The sequence below is a fragment of the Poromitra crassiceps genome, assembly GCF_964638095.1.
Source record: "Poromitra crassiceps genome assembly, chromosome: 1".
NCBI classification, from domain to species: domain Eukaryota; kingdom Metazoa; phylum Chordata; class Actinopteri; order Beryciformes; family Melamphaidae; genus Poromitra; species Poromitra crassiceps.
Window position 1 is genome coordinate 10627523 of NC_139623.1, and position 27936 is coordinate 10655458.

General features: G+C 42.1%; 2 protein-coding genes across 2 annotated transcripts; one reads left to right on the forward strand and one right to left on the reverse strand.

The window, feature by feature from the left end:
* Positions 1-9062: 9062 nt before the first annotated feature.
* LOC310788732 (C-reactive protein-like) lies at positions 9063-16072 on the forward strand. Its single transcript, XM_083650288.1, has 5 exons — positions 9063-9127; positions 9223-9277; positions 12813-12915; positions 14932-15229; positions 15504-16072. Exons 2-5 carry the CDS (start codon positions 9223-9225, stop codon positions 15723-15725), a joined length of 678 nt encoding a protein of 225 aa, XP_083506414.1. The 5' UTR covers positions 9063-9127; the 3' UTR covers positions 15726-16072.
* A 4034-nt stretch (positions 16073-20106) lies between these two features.
* On the reverse strand, positions 20107-27109 carry LOC310780851 (C-reactive protein-like). The gene is made up of 5 exons (XM_083641359.1): positions 27016-27109; positions 26774-26828; positions 21711-21813; positions 20834-21128; positions 20107-20692 (listed from the first exon to the last, which is right to left on the reverse strand). The coding sequence occupies exons 2-5, from the start codon at positions 26826-26828 to the stop codon at positions 20471-20473; spliced, it is 675 nt and encodes a 224-aa protein (XP_083497485.1). The 5' UTR covers positions 27016-27109; the 3' UTR covers positions 20107-20470.
* Positions 27110-27936: the final 827 nt, after the last annotated feature.

Genomic DNA, 27936 nt, shown 5'->3' on the forward strand with positions numbered 1-27936 from the left:
GCTCGCTTTTTTTTTCTTTTTTTCTCAGCAGTAGTCATAGCTCTTTTCTCAGGTGCTATCTTCAGTGATGTCACCGCTTATATAAGACTTATGACATCACTTATGACATCAGTCATCAGTGGGATTTATGACATCACTGATGATGTCATAGTGGGATTTTGATGATGTCACAGTGGGGTTTATGACATCACTGATGATGTCACAGTGGGATTTATGACATCACGGATGATGTCACAGTGGGATTTATGACATCACAGTGGGACAATCACAGTGGGACAGAGAAACAAACAAACAGACAGAGCCCCAGCTCCCATTTATATGCTGACGATGATGATGATATTCACCTTATGTAGAAGATAAGTTGATAAGTTTAGCTTGAGAGACTAACAGGAAGTGTAAACACAATCGGAAGTTCTGTTTGTGTTTACACTTCCTGTGACTCATAAACCTAGTCTGACTCATGTGAGTGAAACTATGTTTGACCAGGTGAGCAGGTAAAACAGCTGGCGTTTTGAACAGGAAGTCGTGACACAATGGGTAAAGTGGGCGGGGCTACATAAGGTGAATAGTGAATACCAATGAAAATATAATGTTCACTAACTAAGACCACGCCACAATGGATTCAATAGTTTATTAGGAAGGGGTCAAGGGCAAGTAATGAATGGGTCAAAACGAAGGGATGACTCGAAACGATGTATATGAGTAGGTGTCTCAAGAAACCAGGGAATGAGACTGGGTGGGGGAACTGCCTTGCCGATGGATGCTCTTCATGGTCTTCATGGCCCCTGTGGTTCCTATGCTGAGATGGAAGATGAAAGGGTTGGGTGGGAGGGATGAGTTGAACTGAGATGAAAGCGAGAAAGGTTCATGGTTTGGGGCGTATAAGTATAGGGTGGAGAGAGTGAGTGATTGAATCGGGGTGGAGGGAGTGATTGAATGATTGATTGAGGCGTGGTCTTGTTCCCAAACTTTAGTTCTTCTTCTTTTCGTTTCTTTGAAGCATGGTGTTATATGACAGTTTCCCATTTCTTTACACAGTTCTTTGCGTGTTTATTAAACTCTGCAAGGTCTTCTGAGCTGCAAGGGTTGGGCAGCAGAGGGCAGACAAGGCAGTGCTCCATAGTGTGGTCTGCTTCTCCACATTCACAGGTGGTTGGGCCAGTCATGTAGCCCCATCTGGCCAGAGCAGCTTTAGATCGTCCCGTTCTTGTTCTTAGGCGGTTGAGTGTCTTCCACTGAGACCAAGGTGCTTCTGAGCCAGGGGGGAGGTTTTCAGTGGGGGGGATTCCCATGTCAGTTGGAGGGGGGTTATTCTCTAGCTTTTCTGTCCAGAGCTGGAGTCTGGTTTCTTCTCGGGATGTTATTAGTGGCTGGACATGGCTGAGAAAGCTTCTTCTTGACTTCAGTCGTTGGGCCGGGGCTTGACGTCCGTAGAGGAGGTGGCGTTCATCACTAGTGGCTTTTGTCATCTCAACTCTGCTGGTAACTTCCCGTCTGGTGTCAGCGGGGGCAATGCCAGCGAGGAGGTGCAGGTGGTTTGTATTGGTGGGTTTCAAGCAACCAGTGATCAAACGGCAGGTGTTGTTCAATGCTGGGTCAAGTTTCTTGGCATGGGTTGATCTCTCCCAGACAGGGCATGCATACTCTGCAGAGGAATAGCACAGAGCCAGAGCAGTGGATCTAAGTGTGGGTGCCGTGGCCCCCCATTTAGAGTTAGTCAGTTTCCGTAGGATGTTGTTTCGGGAACCAACTTTCGATTTGGTGTTGTTGACGTGCTCCTTAAAGGAAAGGGTGCGGTCCAGAGTTACTCCAAGGTAGATAGGGTGGGCATAGTGCTTGAGTGGTGTTCCAGACCATTTGATGTTGAGAGGTCGGTTGGCTTGGCGGTTCCTGAGGTGGAATGAGCAGACTTGAGTCTTTGCAGGGTTGGCGTGTAGGTGGTTGCGCTCATAGTAGAGGAGTAGCTCATCTAGGGCTGAGGTGAGATTTGCTTCTACTGCTTCAAACGTACTCTCTTGGGATGTTACACAGAGGTCATCGGCGTAGATGAACCGCTCAGTGTTCTGGTCCATTGGTTGGTCATTGGTGTAGATGTTGTATAATAGTGGGGCCAGCACACTACCTTGAGGTAAGCCATTCCGTTGTCGTCGCCATCGACTTTGCTTGTTGTTCAAAGACCACAAAGAAGGACCTGTCTTTCAGGAGGGCTCCGATGAGGTCCGTGAGTGCCAGGTCTTTTGTCAGCTCCAAGATCTTTTTCAGGAGGAGGCGGTGGTTCACAGTGTCATATGCGGCAGACAGGTCGACAAAGACGGCTCCTGTTATCAGTCCTTTCTGGAACCCATCCTCAATGTGCTGAGTGAGATTCAGAAGTTGGCTTGTTGTGGATTTGCCAGGTCGGAATCCAGCTTGTTGAGGGATGATAGCTGGTTCAACAAGAGGGGCAAGCCTATTAAGGGTTAGGCGCTCAAACAGCTTATATGGGTGGCATAGCAGAGAGATGGGGCGGAAGCTCTTTGCACTTGCTGGGTCTTTGCCCGGTTTGAGAAGGGCAATGATCCTGGTTTTCCTCCAGATTTTTGGGATGTTTTTTGTCAGTATGCATTTATTCATCAGCTCAAGAATCCAATTCCGCATAAGGGGTCCAAAGTGCTTGATCTCTTCCGTGAAGATGTTATCCAGTCCGATGGCTTTACCGGCCTTAAGGGCGTTGATGCTGATGTTGAGCTCTTCAAGGGAGAATGGCTTAGTCAGTCCAATGGTTTGGGAATACTTTGCTCGATCTGCCTTTGGTCTTGGCTGTTTGGTGGTGGATTTTCCATTGAGCAGCAACTGGTGTGCAACTTGGTTGGCGGTGGTGGTATACTGTTGCTGTGTTGAGATTGATGGATCATTGCTGATTTTTCTGATGAGATTCCATGCCTTTTTGCTGTTTTTTTGCCATATCAGTTGTCTCCACCAGGTTTTTCCACTTCTGCTGGCGGCGTTTTGATAGGGAGGTCATGAGTCTCTCACCTACTTCGATGGTATTTTCAGCAAAGGGGTCGGATTCATAGAGCTGTTGGTATTGCTCATATAGTTCAATACTTAGAGTGTCAAGGCCCGAGATGTATTGGGTGCGGCAGCCTCTTGGAATGTTCTTACGGGCTGCTTGGTGCACGAGCTTGGTGAACTTGTCGTAATTCTTGGGGTCTGCTGAGAGATGGACAATCTTCCTTTCAAGGTCTTCTTGGAAGCTAGGCCAGTTCGCTTTCCCAAAGTTGAATCTTCTTCGGAATGGAACTGTGGCAGGGGTGATTGCAGCATTGACTGTGATCCCGATGGGACGGTGTTGGGTTCTTGGCAGTGGCTCCAGGACCAGCTTTTTGCTTAATCCGGCAATCTTATGGCTGGCGAAAGCAATGTCTGGGTTGTAGCTTGCTTTCCATCGCCCGCTGTTGAAGGACTTGGGCTGTTTGGCATCGTGGATCAGATTGAGCTGATTGTTTTCGGCCCATGCTTCTACTGCATCTCCATCTGCGTCGTTGTTGGCATATCCCCATTGCGTGCTGTGGCTGTTGAAATCTCCAATCACAATCTTCGGTTTTCCAGGTGATGGTATTTCTGGCATCTCTAGGGGTGTGGATGGCGGTTTATAGACTGAGGTGATGGTAACTCCTCTGAGCTCTGCAGTTAGGACTTCGATGTTGTTTTCATCGTTTTTTGATGTTGATTCAACGATTGTCCCATTTTTTGCTAGCATGATGCTTCCATATTTCTCATGTGGCCTTTCTATGAGGGTGGTCATACCTTCCACACAAGGGCGGGGGTTTTTATCTCCGCGGTGGGTTTCTTGCAGACAGAGAATGTCGCATTGATATTCTTTACAGAGATTTGCAACAAGTTCTTCTTTAGTTGCAGACAGACCTTCGACATTCAGAGATAGGATGGTCAGCGCTGGCCTTGGGGGCGGGTGCTGGCCTCTCTTCGTGTCCCGGGCTGCAGGGTTTCTGGCATTTTTTGAGCTTCTAGACATCGTCTTTCCGCTCTGCTTCAAAGTGTTTGGTAGAATTCGCAGGTAATACCAAGTATTTCCTGACGGGGATCGCGACGTGAACGCTTCTACCATGATCCCCAAACTTTAGTTATACCATTATAAACTTTAGTTATAATGGTATAATAACTTCATTTAATTTTGTTATATTAATAGCGTACGGTTTGCAATGCATTAGCTACATTAATGTGTATCAACTCGGGAAATTATACATTGGCTTGAATACTTCTGCAGTGCTTACATTGATGGAAATCATTTTGAGGTTTCATAAATTAAAAAGTTGCGTTGATTCAGGCACTAATTTGCTTAAGAATATGATGGAAAAAGGCTTGTTCTCTGCTTGCAAATATGTAAGGGGGATCGTGTGGTTCTTGCCTGATGGTTGCAGAATTACAGTGCCTAGTTTTGACTTTAGCTTGTTAATTTAGTTCTATCATAGCCTACTAGTATGTGTCAAATAGGACAGGGGTTCCGAAATTCTTACGACCAAGTACCATTATGTACCAAACCCACACACACACACACACACACACACACACACACACACGCACACACGCACACACGCACGCACGCACGCACGCACGCACACACGCACACACACACACACACACACACACACACACACACACACACACACACACACACACACACACACACACACACGTTCTTTTTTTATGTATTCTCTGGTGGTGGTCCACCAGTTTGGGAACCATTGAGATAAGACACCCAGTGCAGTTAACCACCACATTAACTTGTGGGATAGGCCTCAATGCTAACCTTTTTGCTGACCTAGTTGAAGTGGGCTATGACATTAGGGTGACTGACTTGTAAGCTATTAATAGTCTCTAGGGCTAGGCCTATTATGTTCTGACTCTGAACTCGTCTCACAGAACTGCTTTGGCAAGGGCCTTTAGCGACCTCCTTAACACTCCGCGGAGCACTCCGCACCTGTGGGTTCAGCGAAAGGTCAATTAAGGGCTCGTCATCCCCCATCTTCTGTAAAGAGTGGAGCCATCAGCATCAAAACATAACTGTATTTCCATTTGTTGCAGCAGTAATATGACGAGAGTGTTCCTGACTATAGGTGAGGGTTTTGATCGAAAAAGTAAATAATTGACGATTAGTTGCCTGCTTTGATATTCGGCCAAAGATGGAGAAACTATGGCGTAAATTTATGTAATAAAAAGTACTGTAAGTTCCTTACTTTCAATATCATCCTATTATAAAAGGGAGCATGTAGGCTCTGTTCTCTCTCCGTGTTCTTCTTCTGTGGTGTTTTATGGCAGTTGGCATCCTTTATGTTGCATTACCGCCTCCTTCTGGATTATCCACTGGATTATCCACTGTTTCCCTACAGTACATTCTGTCAACTCTCTAGTCTAAAATCAGACCCCAAATTTTGTATGCTGCCTCTCCTCTCTCTGTTCTCTCTCTGTTTAAATTTTTGTCCCACTTATGATGTCATCAGTGATGTCATAAGACACTGATGATGTCATCAGTGATGTCATAAGGCTGATCAATTAAACTTAAGGGGCACACACACACACACACACACACACACACCCGCGCACATGTAAACTTAAGGGCAATACCATTTTGTGAGCAACAAACAAACACACCAATAGAGCAGGTGAGGCCATACAGCAGCCGAGCTGCGTATGTGAACTGCAGGGCAGGCGAGGCCACGCAACAGCGAGCCTAGGAATCGAGTGCATGCGTGAGATGCCTATAGTGTTTTAAATTTACTTTAATAACGAACGGTCCCTTAGACAAGTAGCAGAAATCTAAATAGTTTTATATAAAGTTCAAATTAAATTAAAAATGGTAGTGGAAGGGGGTTAATTATAGAGGGAGAAAAATCCCAGAGGTACATCACCTACTATTATGTAATGTTGACCAGACCATACTTAATGAGTGTTAAGGTGAGTGTGCCAGACCCACAACAAATATATATAAGAAACAATAACCAGCTATAAGAATGCCCTGATGTCAAATGACTCATTCAGGCCCCTGTTGACCGTGTCAAAAGTGGACATCCCAAAAAAAAGCCTGCCTCCTGAGAAGCAGGGAGTTGATATCGCCACCTCTAGGTGGAACCTTGACGTGTTCGATAGCAATATATTTCAATGAATGATGCAATGAAATTTCGCATTATTATGCTGTGGCCAGAAGTTTCACAAAGTTGTAGTTAGTTTCTCCTCAGGATAACTATAAGAGGATTTTTGCTCAGTCAGCTTCTCAAGGAAGGTGGTGCGTTCAAATCCAGGTGTGTCATTTAGTCATCAACAATGGAACAATGGAACAATGAAACAACAATGAAAACAATGAAAACAATGAAACAATCAAAACTTTCCATGAAATATTTGGCCATTGTGAATAACTTTAACAAAGTGGTTGCAATGAAATGATGATGAACTCCCAGGCAACACAAAGGCAGCCTTCACAGACTGTTCATATGTTCACCCTGTGTTTTACAGTTGTGTTTAAACTTAGCAGAGACTTTTTATTTCAGGCTGCCTTTTTGATAAACTAAGTTCAACTTATTTGCAAAGCTTTTTCCCTGTTTCTATTTGGTGGCAAAGGCTTCTTGGACATACTGTAAAGGCAGAGCCAGATTAACACCCCCAGGGGCCCCTGGGCACTGAAGCTCCCAGGGGCCAATATTTGTCATATTTAAAGGAATATCTCATTTTAAATTAACATTAGGATTATACTGTTACTATGTCATTATTCAGTTTCTGAGATTCAGTTTCTCATTCATAGGCGATTCTAGGCTTTGCAAATGGGTAGCACCAGCAGGATAAAAATATTAGTCTGACTGGGGGTTTCTAGTGGGGCCATGCCCCCCCTGGACAAAGAGATGTTGTACATTTTAAAGTAAAATGCATGAATCTGATGCACTCTGAGAGCAAAATGAAGAGGCTAATCTTAACATTATTATCCTCTTCACTGGGCTTTACAATGATGAAAGAAAAATGGTATAATAAATACAGGTGCAAGCAAAACACTAATGAGGGTTTCCAAATTCCAATCATGGAAGTTTGAAGCCCTCATTAGTGTTTTGCTTGCACCTGTGTTAACCCTGCCTTTTCGACAAAATTGACCCCGTGAGAAGGGTCTACTGTCCCAACTCCCAGGCTATGTAAATAGCCTACAGTAAGCAACACATGTGTGACTAAAGTGTGTAGGGTACAATAAAACAGAACAGACAGGTTGCTGATATGGGATTCATGGCTTCTGTTCAGATATCAAATGGATGGCATGTTTGTGCCTTCCAACCATAGCATTAAAGTTAGTCAATCTTTTCTAGTAGAACAATGTACTAATAGCTTATACTGAAGTAGAACCATACTGTAACTAGTAGGCTACATTACTGGTTCATTTGAACAAAACATTAAGAATAAGAGCAGCTTATGGAATTTATAAATGTCCTTTGTAACTGCAGTGTAGAGAAATATCTGCAAATGACATCTCAAAGACAGGATGCTGTTGAGAAATATTTGAGGCTGTCTTCAATTGTGCTAAAACAACATTGGTGAGCTTTGTACAAAGAAGATACAGGCCCACTGTTGCATTAATATTGGTATCCTATTTTATGTAGCCTATATTTGCACGCTATTGGTATTGTGGCGGAATGAGGCGCACACCGAGGCAGATCCTTTGGCTTATCAGACTCTTTATTTAGTGAACGAACAGACACACATAAAGGCAGGCACGCCAACACCTCGCTAGCTTCTCCTAGCCTAGCCTAGCTCTCCCCAGGACGTCTGCTCTCTTCCAGCTTCACACAGCTCTCTCCCGACCATTCCCACTTCCTCCCCTAGTCTCCACCCACTGGCCCTATGCTCCCTTCACTTGCCACTCCAAAACCCCAAACCCCACATGCACAGAACATCATAACAGACAGATACAGTTAGACATACACCCTACTAGCTATCCCATACTACTCCATCTTTCCCCCCGCTACACTATTGTTATATATTTTTTTTACTGGGAGGGCTACTCACGAGTCTCTCAGGCTGCAGTAGTGTCGTTAAGTGAAGTTAACAAGCAGCTGGGTGCCAGCCGTGGCTCTCTCTCCCTCCCCCGCTCTCATGTCTCGTCTCTCTCTCTCTCTCTCGCTCTCTCTCTCTTTCCCTCTCTATCTGCCTCGGTCTCTCGCGCTCTATCTCGTGCAAATGGGGGACATCTAAATAGTTTATTATGTAGAAATAAAATAAAATAATAATCTGGCCACTAGGGGTTGCACGTGCATCCGGTGCACCAACGTATAATCGCCAGTGCACTCACTTTCATGTCACCACCTGCTCTCCCTTTAGGTCGTTTTACACTACAACAGACAGCAACAGAGGCAGAAACACTGAAATGATTTAGTCTTATATTTTATTATCTTATTATTATAAACCAAACCTCAAAAATAACATCACCCTCTTTGCTTTGCTCATAGTCTTCAACTAAACCCTAAATATCGCAGTATAAAACATATAAAACACATTTTAATCATATATATATATTTTTTTTAATTGACATTACATTTCCAATACAAAACAGCAGACCCCACTTCAGCACCACAAGCACCCCCACTTCCCGCGCCCCTGGTCACCACTTGCACACAGGCATCCAATGACACTAAATCATCAGACTTAATCTTTTTGGAAACAAATTTTATTTTGTCCTGATTGGTCTTAGATTTGTGTCATAGTTCTGTGGAGCCCAACATGAGCCCGACCAACAACAACAAACTTTTTTTTTTTTTTTTGAGGCCCCCTTCACCCCGAGGGCCACTGGGCACCTGCCCAGGTTGCCCATATGGTTAATCCGGCCTTGTGTAAAGGCCACCAAAGATCTCTAAAATACATCAGCTTTTCAGGCCATTAAGTTGTAAACAATGAATTAGGTTTCTATCTTTGGACAAATTATAATATTATGCTTGGAGCCTACCAACTCCCATACAGGAAACACAGGACTTACAGGACTAGGATACAAGGAAGCAAACATGCAAAATGCACAGGAATGAGGAAATATTAAAGCATAAAAACTCACTGTCCCATAGACTGTTGCACACAACAACCTGACACTTGCACAGACCACAAGGTAAGATCAAGACATGATACCAACTGACATGTGAAAGATAGGAACCTTGTGATATTGAATTTTTTTCTAACTACCTATTTGTTGTTTTTCCTTAGATGAAGTGTCTACTTCTACTGGTGATGCTGAGAGCATGTGCTGCAGCTCCTCAAGGTACTGTACAGTACTGTACAAAATGTTTTATTTATTTCATAGACAGAAATAAATATTAGATTTGCAATGTATTAACACTAGACTCTCTATTTGAATGCTAATGTACAAAATAGATACAATTTATCTTTTTAGAAATTTCAGTTGAACTGAGTTTATAATAAACAATGGACTAGAAATGGAATAACAATAAAACAAATTGAACCATAAATGTTAAATGTTAATACTGTACAATACGTGTGTGCAACACACATGTACTGTACATAGGTATGTAATAATAAATTTGACATGTTATTTTACTAAAAATAATACATTTTACCATCATTTCAAGTAGAATGATACCACCCAAGCAAGAATATTTCAAGTGTTTCAAGTGCTTTACTGAAATATTTGAACCATATAATGATAATACAATTATCTCAACCTTAAAAGGTTACATATAGGTGCCAAAAAGCAATAAATTCACATCAAAGAACAAAGAAAAACAACAATTATAATTCAAGTTCAAGCTCAAAAGAATAAAAGAGATAAAAAGGCCAGGGTGTTTTAATTTGCGTTTAAACGCCTGGCAATGGGCATTGCTCACTACAAATAACATGAGCCCAGCAGAGTCGGCTGCATGTTCGTTTCTCTTCCTTTTTCTCGCAGCAGCTGGCAAGAAAATAGTGGGCGTGCACATAAAGTAAGCCAAGTCTTGGAGCGACATCACAGTAGAGGCTGTCACTCATCCAAATCACGTTAAATCTGCGAGGGATACTGTATATATAGCACCTGGATTACATATATGTTTCACATAGGGTTGTGTTTTGATTTCTATGTTTTATTTTGTTCAATATTGAAATGTTCTACAATTGCATGTTGTGCTAACATAAACATGATCAATTAGCCACGCACCGATGCATTCTGTTTTGAACATGTTGTGATCGAAACTGGGCGGTACTGAGCGGGTGATCGGTGCCGCTCCAACTTTCTCTCCGGTACCGCTCTGGTCCCCGCTCCCCGCTCAAGCCAAAATCCCCCCGCTCGCTCCACGCTCCGCTCTGCTCACATGCTCTGCATGCCTGTTATAATTGTACTGGACTTAGGCGTGCCACATGCCAAACCAGGCATTTCAGCGCAAAAATGTGGGGATAAATGGCATTATTCTATCATCAGCAGCGTGCAATTACTTTGCGCTAAGAGCTTTTAAAAGCACCTCTTACGTGTTAAATACCCCGCTGCATTTGAGCGCACCATAATCTCCGTGCTGCAGCGCAGTGCAGCGTAAAATTCCTTTTAGATATGTCATTCCGCACAGACGTGCCAGCAGATAATTAGCAGATAATTCAGTGAGGCAATCAACTATAACTCACTGAGAAACTTTTATCACATCGCAAAGAGGGAAATTAATTGAGAAAACTTGTTGGACAATGGACATTAGCCTACTTGCAATAGGCTATTCACCTTCACCTATCCCATAACCCGAAGGGTCGTTGACACCACAGACGATCTGTCAACAAGCTCTCTCCATCTCTCTCTCTGTCCTCGGCACGAGTGAGTCCACTCTATTACGCATGGAGAGAATTACAGCATATTGCATGCTTCGTCCAAACGCAGCGATTGCGAGATGGGAATCTGATTGATTTGATTGATGTAACGCCCAGGCATTGCCTGGCCACACCTGTGAATGATTCTGGTGCTTAAGACTGCCCAAATCCTGTTTGCGCTGGCATTTTGGGGGCGCAGATGATTTGGCACGGCTCTAATTTGCGGCTGCGGCAGGTGCCGTGAACGTTTCCACATCCCCGCAGAGAATTGCATCCCCAGTGCCACCATATTTGAAAATTGCATCCCCACCATATTTAGGGGATGTTTTAACTTAGAAAACAGGGAGGTCACGTCTACCCAGACAATTATATCACATTTAAACAGTTAAATTTCTGTATAAATCATTACAATATGCTCCCGTGAGGTGGGGATGTGTTTAGCTGCTGCCGGGCGGGGGTGCAAAACTCAGCATAACACCTGGCATAACACCACGGACTGCTATCGTTAAGGCACGCAAACAGGTGCGCAAGCGCAAATAGGGGATATCACCTGTACCAAGATAGGGCCCTCTGTCTGTCTGTCTATCTGTCTGTCTGTCTCTCTCTCTGCCCTTCGCGTATCTCAAGAACCGTTGGTCGGATCGACTTCAAACTTGGGGAGTGCACTGAGGGGGACCTGACGGAGTGCACTACCCTGTTTTCGTGCAATTCAGCATAGCGCCACGTACTGGCAACAAAAACTGCGGTTTATCTCAAGAACCATTAGTCCGATCAACTTCAAATTTGGGGAGTGTGCTGATGGGATCTCAACACAGTGCAGTGCCGAAATTCGTGCAATTCAGCACAGCACCACCTACTGGCAACACAAAAAAGTGGTTTATCTTGAGAACCGTTTGTCCGATGGACTTCAAGCTCGGGGAGTGTGCTTAGGGGAACTCAACGGAGTGCAGGGAGCTGAATTCCGTGGAATACGGCATAGCGCCACCTACTGGCAACGCAAAAAGCGGGTTATCTCGATAGCATTCATCTGAACAACTTCAAACTTGCTGGGAACCCGACACAGAGCAGCACCGAGTTTTGTGCAATTCAGCACAGTGCCTACTGGCCACACAAAAAACGGTTTATGTTGAGAACCGTTCATCCGATTGACTTCAAACTTGGGGAGTGTGCTGCTGGGAACTCGATGTAGTGCAGTGCTGACTTTCTTGCAATTTGACATAGCGCCACCTACTGGCAACACAAAAAGCAGTTTATAATAATAATAATAATAATAATCATTGGATTTATATAGCGCCTTTCCAAGGCTCAAAGCGCTGACACAGGATGATTATTCGTTCACACCATTCGTACCGGTGGTTCAGAAGCGTGGCAGCCACACATTGGCGCTCAACGGCCCCTCCGAACCACCATCATTCATGTCTACATTCATACCAATCATACCATTCATGTCTACATTCATACCAATCATACCAATCATACGAGGCAAGGAGGGTTAAGTGTCTTGCCCAGGGACACAACGATTAACAGCTGGGAGGGAGCGGGGATTGAACCGCCAACCCTTGCGTCATTGGCCGACCCGCTCTAAAGCCGTTTCTCAAGAAACATTCATCCAATTGACTTCAAACTTGACGGGTGCGTTGCTGGGAACCTGAGAAATTGCAGTGGTAAACTTTGTGCAATTCAACCAATAAGATCACAGCTTTCACATAACGTATCTCCAGGACTGTCCGTCTGTATTTCTGTCCTTCGCGTATCTCAAGAACTGTTTGTCGGATCGACTTCAAACTTGGGGAGTGCGCTTAGGGGGACCTGACTGAGTGCAGTGTCGGGGGGGGGGGGGGAGTGCTCCGGGGTGGTGAATGGTGGGAACGGGCACTAGTGCTAATAATAACAATAACAACAACAACAACAACAACAACAACAACAACAACAATAATAATAATAATAATGATCATAATAATAATAATATTTTATTTTTTTCATTCTGATTTTTTGATTCTTTGTTGTTTTAGATCTTTCAGGTAAAATGTTCATCTTCCCACAACAGACCAGAATAGCTAACGTAAGGCTGGAAACAGCAAGAGAGGAATTCAGTGCTGTAACTGTCTGTCTCAGGTATTGTACATGTTATCTGCATGATAACCCTATATTGCACTACAGTATATATATAGTCGAATATAATATATTAAAATCATTTCAAGCCTTTCACAGTCGAATATATATATTATATATATTCGACTGTGAAAGGCTTGAAATGATTTTAATGTTTTTAACAGAGGTAATAAGTCATGGTGTATACTTGTATACATGGTGTATACTTTGTGTATTACGTCTGTAACCAGCTCAGTGGCCTTGTGGTCTGAGTGTCCGCCCTGAGACTGGGAGGTCGTGAGTTCGATCCCCGGCCGAGTCATACCAAAGACTATAAAAAAAATGGGACCCATTTGCCGCCCTGCTTGGCACTCAGCATCAAAGGGTTGGAATTGGGGGGTTAAATCACCATGTGATTCCCGAGCGCGGCGCACGCTGCCGCTCACCGCTCCCCCAGGGGATGGGTCAAATGCGGAGAACAAATTTCACACATTGTGTGACAATCAGTGGGACTTTACCTTTACTTTACTTTACCTTTACCTGTATTGTGTGTACATCCTTGAATACCTGCCGTGATAATTTTGTGTGTACATTCTTGAATACCTGCTGTGATATTTTTGTGACAACTATTAATGCATTAATTGACAGATCTCTTCCATGGTTTGGTCAAGATATCTGGAAATTAATGAAAAGGCGTGACTTTGCCCTTAAAAAGTCAACTATTAATGCATTAATTGACAGACACACTACAACATTGAGGAGCAGCCCTAAAAGAAGCTCTCTTCCATGGTTTGGTCAAGCTATCTGGCAATTAATGAAAAGGCATGACATTGCCCTTAAAAGTCTCCAGCATCTAGAGACTTCCTTGTCAATACATTTGTATGTATGGCTTTACTCATGTGTTTTTATATTTGATTATGTTAACTTTTGGGTATGTCCTTTGCGGTGTATTTTAATGTGAAAGCCTGTGGACGGGTGTTGAAAATGAGCATTCCGCTATAAACACTTAACACTGTGTATCTGGTTGTTGTGCATACATGTACAGGGGCAAATTTTCCACTGGGGACAGGGGGGACATGTCCCCCCACTTTTCAAAACCTTGATTCTGTCTCCCCCCACTTTTTAAACTGAAGAAATTGTGGGTAAAAATCATGCTCAATACGCTACTGTTTGACCAGCCATCATATTATGGCTGAGAATGTTAATTGAGTTGCTAATTATAAGCTATAGGCTACTCCAAAAGATTGCCACGGATTTCCTCATCTGTAAAAAGTCCCCTCTCCAGACTTTGAATGCATTTCTAATGGCGCTCTGTATGGAAATTTCCCTTTCCAAGCCGTCCCTGAAGGCAGCACTCACAGTATTGTAACAGCAAATTTAACTTTTGTACTAATATTATTCAGTTTGTGGAGTTATTTTTCTGTGACAAGTATCATCCAAATGTTAATTTTAAATGAGATATTCCTCTAAATCTGGCTAAAAACGTTAAAACTTTTTTGCCAGCCCCTGCCCCTCTAACATTCTTTGCATGTCCCTGCTGCTCTATAAAGGGTTAAGTGATGAGAGGAAGTGAACATGGTAAGCAGTGAACATGGTTGAATTTAAAATAAAGCACACTAATAATAATAATAATGATAATAATAATAATACAACCAACATGATTTCAATATGGCTCTGGCTTTCACATCAGTATTGTTCTATGCCTCGTTCATGTCACCTGCTTTCATATCAGAGTCTAAAAGGCATGTATTTAGTGGTGTGTGTAGTTCTTCATAGATCTAGCCTCTTAATATTCCCCTCAGAGTGCACCAAATTGATGCATTTTACTTTAAAATGTAAAAAAAAATCTTCAGGGGGGCATGACCCCGGACCCCAGAGGGTCAGCGCTCCACATTTTATTGTGTCCCCCCCACTTGTGAAACCAGGTATTTGCCCTTGTACATGTATGTTACATCTCCAATGCTCTGTCATGTCCATATGAAATACACTTAACCTTAACCTTAACCTTTGATGCATGGGAATGTATTTGTATGCCTACAGGTCCTTTACAGACCTCAGCAGAAACCACGCCCTGTTCTCTCTGGCCACGCCCTCTGCCGCAAATGGCTTCCTGATTTTCAAGAAGAGCCAAGCTGATCAGTTTCAGCAAAGTGTCAGGAACGTTGATGTGACTCTTGAAGGGCAGGAGTACAAGCTGAACACATGGCACTCTGTTTGTGCCACCTGGGACTCTCAGTCTGGACTGGGACAGTTGTGGCTGGATGGAAAGCCCAGTGCCAGGAAATTCACCAGCTCCGGATCAAACATCACAGGAACACCTATCATTATCTTAGGACAGGTATGTAGCCATGTTCAGCATTAACATGATCTTAGGACAGGTAGTATGTTAGGACAGGTATATGTAGCAATGTTCAGCATTAACATATAAGTCTTCCTTTGAATAGTCTTATTTTTTGACTTCCCTACATATATATCTCTATCACAGGGTCCAAAATTATATATTTTAGATTACCATTGTTTTGAGTGAAGCAAATATACCAACCACTTGCATATTTTACCAGCATTTAGCTGGTGGCTCATGCTAATTTATCTCTTTTTTGCTATCTTCACAGGAGCAGGATTCCCCTGGTGGGGGGTTTGATAGTAGCCAGTCTTTCATTGGCATGATCTCTGAAGTCCACATGTGGGACTACGTCCTTTCATCCTGTGAGATCCATCGCTACGTGAATGATCTGAACTTCACCCCAGGCAATGTGCTCAACTGGAGGGCACTGCAGTTCCAGATCACTGGAAGAGTGCTGCTGGAAAATAAACAAGTGAATGAATGCCAGTAAATGGCCAAATCAAGACCTTACAGTATATCTTCTAAAGTAAAAATCAGAATTTCTAGTTTTGTCTAGTGTCTAATGAAGTGATATAGTGAAGTGATAATTTCCAAAAGGTTGATCTGTCAAGTATATGTTTTCCAGCCTTTTCTTTCGTTGATTACGTCACTTGTAAGTTGTAAGATTAATTTCAATATCAGTTTTTCCTTTTTTCCATAACTTCTCTTAAACAGTTTCTTGATAGGGTAGTGTTGTTTACAAGGACCTTGTGAAATGTGGCATGCTGAATATCTGCACTCACTCATACATCTAAATAAAATACTAAATCCTACCTGAACATAAAACTGCTTTTGATCGTGTTAATATATCCTCAAAATTATTTTGTCATTAGAAACTGATTTTTGGAACCCTAGCCCTATTTGCTACCAATGATGATGTTGATTGGTAGTTTCCATTCTCAGCAGAATCCATTCTGTTCCTCAAAAATAGCTCCAACCAATACAAAACCAATAACCAAAAACCAAAACCAAAACAAGGTCAATGGGTTCACGCTCCTGTCTGTCCTCCACAGTGCACACAAAGTAGTGTGACCCCACTGACCTTGTATTGGTTTCTGGCTAACTATCTGGAGTCAGCATGGATTGTGCTGAGAAAGGAAGCTACCAATCAACATAATCATTGGTAATAAGTAGCAAATAGGATTAGAAAAATCTGAACTATCCCTTTAAGTATGACCTGTCTGTAGCTGCAGGAGATAAAGCTGTCATCTTGGAATCGAATGGTTCCTGGTTCGAGGCTGGCTCCTCCTGGCAGCGCGAAAAAGTGTCCTTGAGCAAGAAACCGAACGCCTAACTGCTCCCGACGAGCTGGTTGGCACCTTGGCCACAGCCGTCGGTGTGTGAATGTGATGTGTGAATGGGTGAATGTAGGCATTATTGTAAAGCACTTTAAGCGGTCATTATACTGAAAAACGCCGTTGATTTAGCATTTATTTTTATTATGGTCAACAGAATTAGAATTTCAATGCAGCCCACAGACTTTTCCATCACAGCTGTTCTGTGTGGAGATATATTTGGATATTACATAAAGGCAGGCATTGGAAATAAAAACAGTCCCAGTGCCCAACACACACACGCACTAGCTGCTATCAATGTGACGGACAGCAGAGCCAGGGTGAACCAAAGTAAATACATTGTTAATTTTCTCATTGTCTGTATGATTATAATAATGACGTGAGCTGCTGCGTGTCGTAAAATTAGCTATTTACAAGCATTGACCTATATATAATGGACCAACATAGCTCATTGACTTTGACACAGCAAAATTAAGCTCACTTCCGGATATTGTTTGATTTCGTTTGATTGGTTGAATGGATTAATGCTACACGAAGTACGAGGAGAAGGGGCGGCTGCCCCTAGCGGCTGCCGGGGGAGTTTCCGAATTTGCTGTGTCTACCTTATCGGCGTAATGCATTATGGGTAGTCAGCTACTGTGGCTAATGTAGCCGCTAACGCTACTTACTTTACATTGCAGTAAAACGGCACTGAATGACCAAATTGATTGATTGATTGAAGTGTTTATTTCGAATATGAAAGCAAAATAATAAAATAAAAGCCATTTCAGAAACAAAGAAAAATAGAATATATACATATTCGAAAAGGAGTGGGAAGAAGTAAAACTTATTAACTCCCACCCCTTCTCCATAAATAATAAATAATAACAAGCTTCCTGGTCTAACCCTGTCTATATACTACTGTGTAATATTTACTAGTAATTCTGTTTCAGATTATATAATAATATGAAAATATAAATATAATATATACACATCATACAATAACATGTATACATATATACATATTAATATACACACACATTCATATATTTATCTAAATATATGACTACAATACTCATTATATACGCATATTTACACACTCACACACATGGAAAAGCAACAAGAAAATAACCCCCAAAAAATAAAAATAAAATAACCAGTACCCTTATAACACCTAGTGATACCCAACACCTCCCTCATCCCTATAACTTGTGAAGATTGTGTCTTTATACCTACTTTTAAACTGTTTTATGTTTGGACATTGTTTTAATTCCACAGTGCACCTGTTCCATAGTCTCACCCCGCTGACTGAAACACAAAAACTTTTCCTGGTTGTTCTAATAAGTTGAATATTAAAATTAAATTTCCCTCTCAAATTATAATCCCCCTCGTGCATGCTGAATAATGACTGTATATTTACTGCTAATAGATTATTTTTTAGCTTTGAACATTATTTGAGCTGTTTGGTGTTTGACAATGTCTGTAAATTTCAGTAGTTTTGACAGTAGAAATAATGCGTTTGTGTGTTCCTGGTAACCAACGCTGTGAATGGTTCGTATTGCTCTTTTTTGTAAGATGATTAGTGGCTGTAGTGAAGTTGTGAAGTTGTTGCCCCAAACCTCAGCACAGTACTGTAAATAAGGTAAAACTAGTGCACAGTATAGCATGTGGAGTGATTTGTAATCCAAAACCTTCTTTGCTCTGTATAATATTGCAATGCTTCTTGAGACTTTAGTTTGTACATGTTTGATATGTGGTTTCCAGCTGATTCTGTCATCTATCTTTACCCCCAGAAATTGTATTTCATCAACTCTTTCTATTTCAATTCCATCTATTTTGATATTTACCTGTGTTTTCCTTTTACAATTACCAAAAACCATTAACTTTGTCTTGCTCAGATTTAATGAAAGCCTGTTTCTGTCAAACCACATTTTCAGTTTGTTCATCTCTGCAGTGATGTCCTCCTGTAATTGTTGCAAGTTATCCCCAGAGCAAAAGATATTCGTGTCATCAGCAAACAGCACCAAATTGATTTAACTTTTAACCATTTCGAGTAACACTGTTTCCATACGGACCCCCAGCGTTGGTTAGTTGTTTATAACGTGACTCTATTTAAAACCTTAACGTTAACCATAACGTACTCCGTTTTCTGGGCTCCAATGGTCTGAATACAGAGAAGGCTTAAGGCTTTATCTAACGGTATAAATAACGTTAAATGGTCCGCCATGTTATGGACGTTAGATGTATGGTATCTATATAGTTACGTGTGTCTACTAACATTATTAAAATATCATAAAGTAATGCTATTTTCTGATAATTTGCTCAACTATACTTGCTACCTGATGCCTTGCGGCACATTGCTGCCTCTACCGGTCGGAAGTATTACTGTTCTTTTTATCCGATGTTTGTCATCAATTTTCCTCGAAATGGGGCTATCATTTGGAAAACGGAGCGCGTTAGAGCATGAAAAAGACTTGGAATTGTTTTTTCAGACCATACACTAATTTGGAAAGTGTTTATTTAATACATAGACCGAGAGAGAAGTTGTCTCGTTTCCCATATAGTTGAATGGATGTTCCCGGGAGTGTGCTACACAAGCTGCGACCCCCACTGGCCATTTGGAAAGAATGCAATTTCCGCATAGGCCTCAAAAATAGGCAGGCTGAAATACCCACTGTTTACAAGACATAAATACAAGCATTTCACATGCGCTGTTTTCCTCATTTTCAGATCGCAGTTCAAAACAAATAGTGTTTCAGTGTATGCGTATCAAACCAGACTTACCAGGGTGACTTAAAAATCATACTTTCGATTCCAAGTTTTCTTTTACATCTTTCGTCTCCATTTTCCTGCTAGCTAGAGTGACAGCGTCACTTACTGAGAAATGAAAGTGATGAGTCAGTGTCAGCGATGCCTTCAGGTGCTGTCAGGAACGTAGTAAATAAACTCAGTCCACTGATACAGCATCATTTGAAGCCTAAAACAACACAACACATTACAGTGAACAACGTAATCGAGCCCGGCAGGAAACCGAACGTCACTTGATTTATTTTGTCCGAACACGGCCCGGCCCATCGGTGTGTGTGTGTGTGTGCGCGTGTGCGTGTGCAGGTGCGTGCGTACGTGCGCCTGAACTAAATTATACTTATATTATACTATTATACTAAATTTTAAAGCCTAATTGTAGTCTCACCAATATTCATTTGTAATGACCGGTCTTCTTTTCTTCTTTTTTTTACCAGGACTTTACTTTACAGGTCTACAAAAGTTAAATAAAACACCCACAATTTTTTGAAGATGATCAAAATTGATTGTGTGTGTTCAAATGCCCTGTGTGGACAAAGTCATGGGACCTTATGACAATCAGATTAAATGAACTACATTTTTCAGGGAGAAAATCGGTCAAATTCAACCGAACACAGCAGGAGGGTTAATTTCCAACTCATTTATATCTACTGTCCACAGAGTCTTCCCCTATGGTTGTGATTTCTGTACTGTATGGGTCTTGAGGGCAGATGGGCTGTAAGTGGTCTTATTTAAATGGGACAGTAAGGGTATACAGTGACACCACCAAAACCAGTTTTATGCTCAGTTCAGATTTATGTTGATGTTTGAGTGAGTGCAGATATTCAGCAGTCCACATTTCACAACAAAGGGTCCTTGTAAACACTGCCAGTCTCACCTGAACAGTTACATTATATCAAGAAACTGTTAAAGAGAAGTTACAAGAAGAGGAAGAACTGTGATCTTCAAATTAATGTTACAAGTCACATGATCAACAAAAGACAAACATGGAAAGAATGTTCTAAAAGGAGACAAGTAAACCTTTTGGAAATGCCATATCACTTCACTATCAGTGGACGTAAAAGTAGCCTATAGAAAGTCTGATTTTGACTTTACAAGACATTTAAGGTCTTGCCATTTAGTGACATTCAATCACTTGTTTATTTTCCAGCAGCACTCTTCCAGTGATCTGGAACTGCAGTGCCCTCCAGTTGAGCACATTTCCTGGGGTGAAGTTCAGATCATCCATGTAGCGCTGGATCTCACAGGATGAAAGGACGTAGTCCCACATGTGGACTTCAGAGATCATGCCAATGAAAGACTGGTCAATGTCAAACCCCCCGCCAAAGGAATCCTGCTCCTGTGGACAGTGCAGAAAGAGTCGGATTGAGATAGATAACAGTTTTTGACAATATTTTTTATGATATGAGGGATGTATAGGCCTACTTTAGAACTAAATAGTATTTGTAAGAAGATTAACTTCAATGCCTAACAATAATACCTGTCCTAAGATAATGCTAGGTGTTCCTGTGATGTTTGATTCAGAGGAGAATTTCCTGGCACTGGGTTTTCCATCCAGCCACAACTGTCCCAGTCCAGACTGAGAGTCCCAGGTGGCACAGACAGAGTGCCATGTGTTCAGCTTGTAGTCCTGCCCTGCAAAATTCACATCAACGTTCCTGACACTTTGCTGAAACTGATCAGCTTGGCTCCTCTTGAAAATCAGGAAGTCATTGGCGGCAGAGCGCGTGGCCAGAGAGAACAGTCCGTGGCCTCTGTTGAGGTCTGTAAAGGACCTGTAGGCACAAAAAAATAATCCCCATGCATTATGCCTTTTACAGTCAGTAGCCTAGTTCCCACCCCAATTTTTTTTTATCCCATTTTTATCCCCCATTAGTGCAAATTTTTAATTTATTTATCCTGGTTGCTGCTCCACCCTCTGCCGATCTGGGGAGAGCCAAAAGTGGCTCTATGCTACCTCCGAGACATGGGCAGTAGCCAGCCGCTTCTTTTCACCTGACAGGGGAAGCTCCACCGCTAGGACATAGCACGTGGGAGGATCATGCTATTCCAACGAGTTCCCCTTCCTCCGAACAGGCGCCCCTAACGACCAGAAGAGGCACCACATCAGCAACCAGGATATTGCATGTTTTGGTGAGGGGTTCCTATATGAAGGAAACCCCCAGGGGCCACAGGGAGAACATGCAAACTCCACACAGAAAGGCCCTTTTGACGACCCCACCCAGGCGGTGGGCACTCGAGGACATGCGGACTGGCACGCACTCCTTCAGCACTCACAGCGTCCCAGGTGGGAATCGTCAGTAGCCTAGTTGGAGCCATCACGCTTATACCATTTATAAATAACATGTTTATAATACCTCAGACAGACAGTTACAGCACTGAATTCCTCTCTTGATGTTTCCAGCTTTACAAAAACTGTGTTGGTCCGTTGTGGGAAGGTGAACATTTTACCTGAAAGATCTAAACCGACAAAGAGAAAGTTTCAAAATCAGAATGCATAATGCTCATAATAGTTTTTGAGGAGAGTGTTTTATAAGTGGAGGGCTCTCTTGGAGACTTCTCTGCTGGTCTTAGTGGTGATACGGGAAAAACTCCTCTCCACTTTTTCGCTTGTTTGATTGTTTTTGTTTGTTTGTTTGTTTGTTTGTTTTCTCTTGTTTCTGTTTATATTGTATGCTTTGATGAAATTGTTGTTAATATTGGTTTAATTTCTTAGGTAGACCTCACATAAGCCCATCAGGGTTTCTTGCCTCTACCTGCACAATATTTGTTATCCACTTATTTCATTTTGTTTGTTCTTGATTTTACTATATGTGCAAATAAATAAACTAAACTAAACACTCTTACACATTCCAATCACATCGATGATGGCATCCTTGTCTGTGTTCTCCAGCTCGGCAATGGGCACGAAGTCTGCATGGTTGAAATGCCCTGGCTGTCATCGCAGGGCATGATGAAGCTAGTAGCATGGAGCATCATCTCGTAATTGTTCTTCAGCGTCGTCTACTCCTTGTTGGGCAGCTTCAGCCGGGTCATAGTCTTCCGTCCGACCTCTCAATAGTTCGACCACTCATGAGTTAGACTATCCAAAGATCCGCCCTATTATTTTAATCTCATAAATCCGACCTCCCAAAAATCCGACCGCAGTAAATTAGACAGTTGCGTGGGACTCCAGAGAGAGAAAGAGAGAGAGAGAGAGAGAGAGACGTCTCTCTCTCTCTCTCTCTCTCTCTCTCTCTCTCACACACACACACACACACACACACACACACACACCCTCCATCTCTCTCTCGTGCCGAAGCAAATGCGCAGCGGGTCGTGCACGCCACGCACAATTACGGCGTTTTCACAGTTCATACGGTTATTTCGGTGCCTCGTAAGACCAGACACAAAAATTATAGTTTGTTTTGTTTTCCAGAAATTCCAACTTGTTTGGTTCGGTTTCACACCAGCCAAAAAGCACCGACCAAAGTTGCTAACCCTAACCCTAACCGAGTCAGAGCGCACAGAGAAATGCACAGACTGCTTCTGTTGGAAGTGCTGTATAGGCCTATAGGCGGATTTACGCGAGGTCGAACTACTGGGTATGAAATCCGACAGTCGGAATAATGGCGTTAAAATCAAAGGAGAAGAGCTTGCCCTCTCCTCTAGAGTTACTCCAGGTGCAGATGCTGTACTTGTTGGTGAGTCAACCATTGACACTTGACACTACATTAATAATGCCGAACAAAAACCCCAGTGGAACCCCCAGTGCTCTGACCACTTTTTCCCCCAATTCACTCATGTGCTGTTCATGCTGACAGTGATATACAGTAAGGTTCCAAATTGTGTTTGTTTCACTGCAAAGACGTAAGAACCTAACACACTGTTAACCTACTACTACAAAGCTACATTTTAGTTGTATTCATTCAGGTTTTCCTCCTAAATCAGAATGTTTTAATGTTTTGCCTATTTCGCTGCATACAGTAGTGGACAGCTGTCTTAAGCAAAGATGTAATTTAGGGGGACGGGGGGAGGCAATCAACTATAATTCACTGAGAAACTTTTATCACATCGCAAAGAGGGGTTAATGGCAAATGAAATGAGAAAACTTGTTGGACATTGTAGCCTACTTGCAATAGGCTGTTCACCTTCACCTATCCCATAACCCGGAGGGTCGTTGGCACCACAGACGATCTGTCGAAAAGCTCTCTCCATCTGTCTCTGTCCTCGGCATGCAGCTCTCACTGTTTCACCAAGTTTTAATTTAGTCCACTCTAAATCCTCCCAACTTTTCTCTTGTCTCCTCCGTTCCCTGCTGCAAACACGTTTCTATTTTGCAGTCAACAAAATAACCCAAATTGCATCAAATCACAGATGTTTTTAACAGGTATATGATGTGATGGTGTGATTGTGAGATAGGCCTATCCAAATTACACATGGAGAGAATTACAGCATATTGCATGCCTCGCGCAAACTGTATTACAGCGATTGCAAGACGGGAATCTGATTGGTTTGATTGATGTAATGGCCAAACCTGTGAATAATTCTGGTGCTTAAGACCGCCCAAATCCTGTTTGCGCTGGCATTTTGCCGGCCACAGATGACTTGGCACGCCTCTAATTTGCGCCTGCAACAGGTGCCGTGCCCAGTTCCGCACCCCAGCCGAGAATTGCATCCCCACCATATTTCGGGGCTGTTTTAAGTTAAAAAAAACAGGGAGGTCATGTCTACCCATACAATTATAAAAATTTTAAACAGTTATGTTTCTGTATAAATCATTACAATATGCTCCCTTGAGGTGGGGATGTGTTTGGGGCGGGGGTGCAAAACTCGGCATAACACCTGGACACTTGCGCGAGGCGGGCGTTAAAGGAGAATTTCGGTTTTTTACACCACGGTCCTCATTTCCAGCTTAAAATATGATGTTTTCTACCCCCAAATACTTTTGGGTTCATTCGGATCCCCACAGAAGATTTGTCGCACCGAGTACACTCCTCAAACAGGCTAGAACGAGAGCCTGCGGGGCATGCTGCACGCGGTTACATGCTGCCACTCCGACGTGCTGCCACTCCGACGTTCTGCCACTCCGAAATATCGGCACTCAGAAAGGGATCATGTCTATGTTCCCCGGGTTCTATATTCCCCATTTTCCCACGCCAAACCTAACCTCCCCCCATGCCTAACCTAACCTCCCCCAGACCCTAACCCAAAAACTAACCTCTCCCACCCCCACGCCTAAACCTAAGGTCGGCATTGCGGCTTCTAAGGTGAACGACCGCCAGTCCGAATAATGGAAGTTAACGTTCGGAGTGGCAGGGCTTCGGAAAGACAGACAGTTACCCTGCACGCGCTCTGTAAATGACACTTTTTCTGTCACATCGCGGTAAATTATGGATGTAAATATAATTATTTAGCTAATAGCTAGAAGCTAAGCTAACAACAACACAACACTCAACGTTGATCTGCCCCCCGGATGGGGTTACAGTGGTTATCTTCCCCCTTCTGTGGTTTCTCTGAAGAAGTGTGGTTTCACAGAAGGGGAAGATAATATCACTGTAACCCCATCCGGGGCAGATCAGAGTTGAGTCGCTCGGTGATGTTGTTAGCTTAGCTTTTAGCTTGGCATTATTATAGATATCTGATGTCAAGATTATGGACGTTTAAATTCCATTACCGCTCGTGTGGAATCATGCCACATATCGTCAACAACAAACAGCAGCGGGAGATGTGATCTATCTATGTGATGGACACCCGGACAGCAAACGGAGTGGGCTGTCGGGACTCCCAGCAGACGATGGTTAGTTAGATATCGATTTCATGTTCTCATAATTATATTTACAACCATAATGAACCGCGATGTAACAGAAAAAGTGACATTTACAGAGCGCAAGCACCTTGCCCCGTATGCTCTCCTTATAGCCTGTTTGAGGAGACTACTCAGAGCTCAAAATCTTCCGTGGGCATCCGAATGAAGCCAAACATATTTCGGTGAGTAAAACATCATATTTTAAGCTGGAAATGAGGACCGTGGTGTAAAAGACCGAAATTCTGCTTTAAGGCACGCAAACAGGTGTGCAAGCTCAAAAAGCAGATAGCGCCTGTACCAAGATAGTGGAAGACATGTAAGGTGTGTAAAGTCAAAAAAATGTATGTACAGTAGGCTAGGAACAAATTTGCTTTCAACTGAAAATAAAACTTCAAGGTGGATAAAGTGTTACAGTAAAACACTGGCGCCGGAACAAGGGGGACATGGGGACATTTTGTCCCCCTTAAAATTTGGTCCCCCTAAAAAAAAAAAAAAATTTTTTTTTTTTTTTTTTTTTTTTTTTAAATCTGAGGGGCCAACTGCCCCTGACGCTTAGAGCCCACTTTACACTGTTTACACAGCCTGTGATGCTTGTTAAAGCCGTGATCATTGTGGGATTATTACACCTGAGACAGACAGACCCAGGGATCAAGTTACAGAGAGCCCACTTTACACTGTTTACACAGCCTGTGACACTTGTTAAAGCCGTGATCATTGTGGGATTATTACACCTGAGAGACAGACAGACCTGGACTCTGTACTGCACTCACTGTCATTGGCTGCTGCTATAATCGTATACGGTTATTGTTATTTTATTTTTGTGTTGAGATGACAAGTTTTGCACTGTGTTTCGAAGTGATAATAATAATAATAATAATAAGTTCAGTGTTTCTGCCTGTGTTGCTGTCTGTTGTAGTGTAATTATGAAATGACCTAAAGGGAGAGCAGGTCACCAAGTGAGTGAGAAAAGGAAAAATACTGAATAATTACATCACTACAGTATAATCCTAATGTTAATTTAAAATGAGATATTCATCTAAATATGGCTAAAAATCATCCAAACGTCCATAGAAACGTCAATTTTTCGTCGGCGCCCATAAGGGCGCCGACAAAACCAATAACCAATAACAAAAAAAAAAAAAAAAAAAAATTGAAAAAAAAAAAAAAAAAAAAAAAAAAAAATGTGTCCCCCTTATTGCAAACTCGTTCCGGCGCCACTGCAGTAAAACATTGTACTGTGATAATATTACATACTGTATCACATCATATATTGTGTATATTACATATTTACAGTATAAAATCATATGTTGCACACACATACACAGGGTCACACATGTACGCCTATTAAAAATGTAACATTTGTATTTGTTTTCTGTTACTAATGGTTTGATTTTTTTCTTCATTACATTTCTACTTTATTACTTTATTATAAACTCAGTTGAATGAAATGACTCCCTGTGAAATAAATAAATTAAAATGTTTTGGTGACAAAACAAGACGCTTACAGCAGAATCATTGATATAGCCTAAAGTACATTTGATCTATTTTGTATGTTAGTATTCAAATATTGAGTCTACAGTTCATACAATTAATCTATTATCTCAGTCCATTAAATAAAAAAATAAGTTGTACCTTGAGGAGTTGCAGCACATGCTGTCAGAATCACCAGTAGAAGTAGAAACTTCATCTAATGCAAAGACAACAAATAGCAAGGAAAATGTTCAGATTAAATGAAATGCACAATTGTACTAGATAACGTCACAGAGTAAATTAATTTTTAAGTCACTAGGCTTGCTGTTACTTAGCAAAACTGCAAAAAGTTTACCGTATATAAAATATATTTGTCTCTAACATTTCAGTGAGTATCACCTTACCTTGTAGTCTGTGGAAGTGTCAGGATGGTGTGTGCAATAATGTGTGTGATGCTGTGCGTGAGTTTGTCATGCTTTTTATTTCCTCAGCCCTGTGGGTGGGTTTGTGTGTTTGCTTCCTTATACCTAATACCTACTTCAGAATATTGCAAAACTTTTGGCAATGCTTTGTTTTCCGGGGGTGTAAGTTTCCTGGAAGGAAACATGATAGTATCTACTAATTATAGGTGAAATATTTGTTGTATTTTTTTATATTCATTTATTAGAGCAGTGGTTCTCAAAGTGGGGTCCGGGCGGGGACCCCCAGGGGTGCTTGAGGGTACCCCTAATCCGGCTTCCCACGCGCAGACACAGCCAATCGTGCCTGACAAAGCCGGAGGTAACACAGGGGCGCCAACCTGCAACCCTCATGTTGGTAGGCAGGGAATCTACCGGTAAACTACCCGGATGCCCTGAGAATTATTTATTTTAGCTATAATTCCATCCATAAGTAACAGAATGATAGTATGACTATTATGTATTACTATTATGATTATTATGGTAATGGTTTTCATACACTTTGTGTAATAAAACATCTAAAAGCAAAACTCTTATCAGATGTGACCCGGGGACAAAATCTTATCAAAATGGTGGTCTGGGGTTTAATTTGTGTCAGTTTAGGGGTCCATGACGTGAAAAAGTTTGAGAACCAGTGTATTAGACAATTTGGTAACCCAAGTAATTGTGCATATCATTATAGAAAATTGGTTATTTTCAGTATTTGTTCAATTAATTATCTGTATTAACCCCCCAACACTGCGCAGGGATGACATATTTTTGTAGCCCAACCCGGAAGTTAGCATCGCCCTGGTTCACTCATCTCAAATTCAAACTGGATTTTTTTAATCGGTTTTTTAGATGCCTGAAATAAGTTTTGTGGTTACT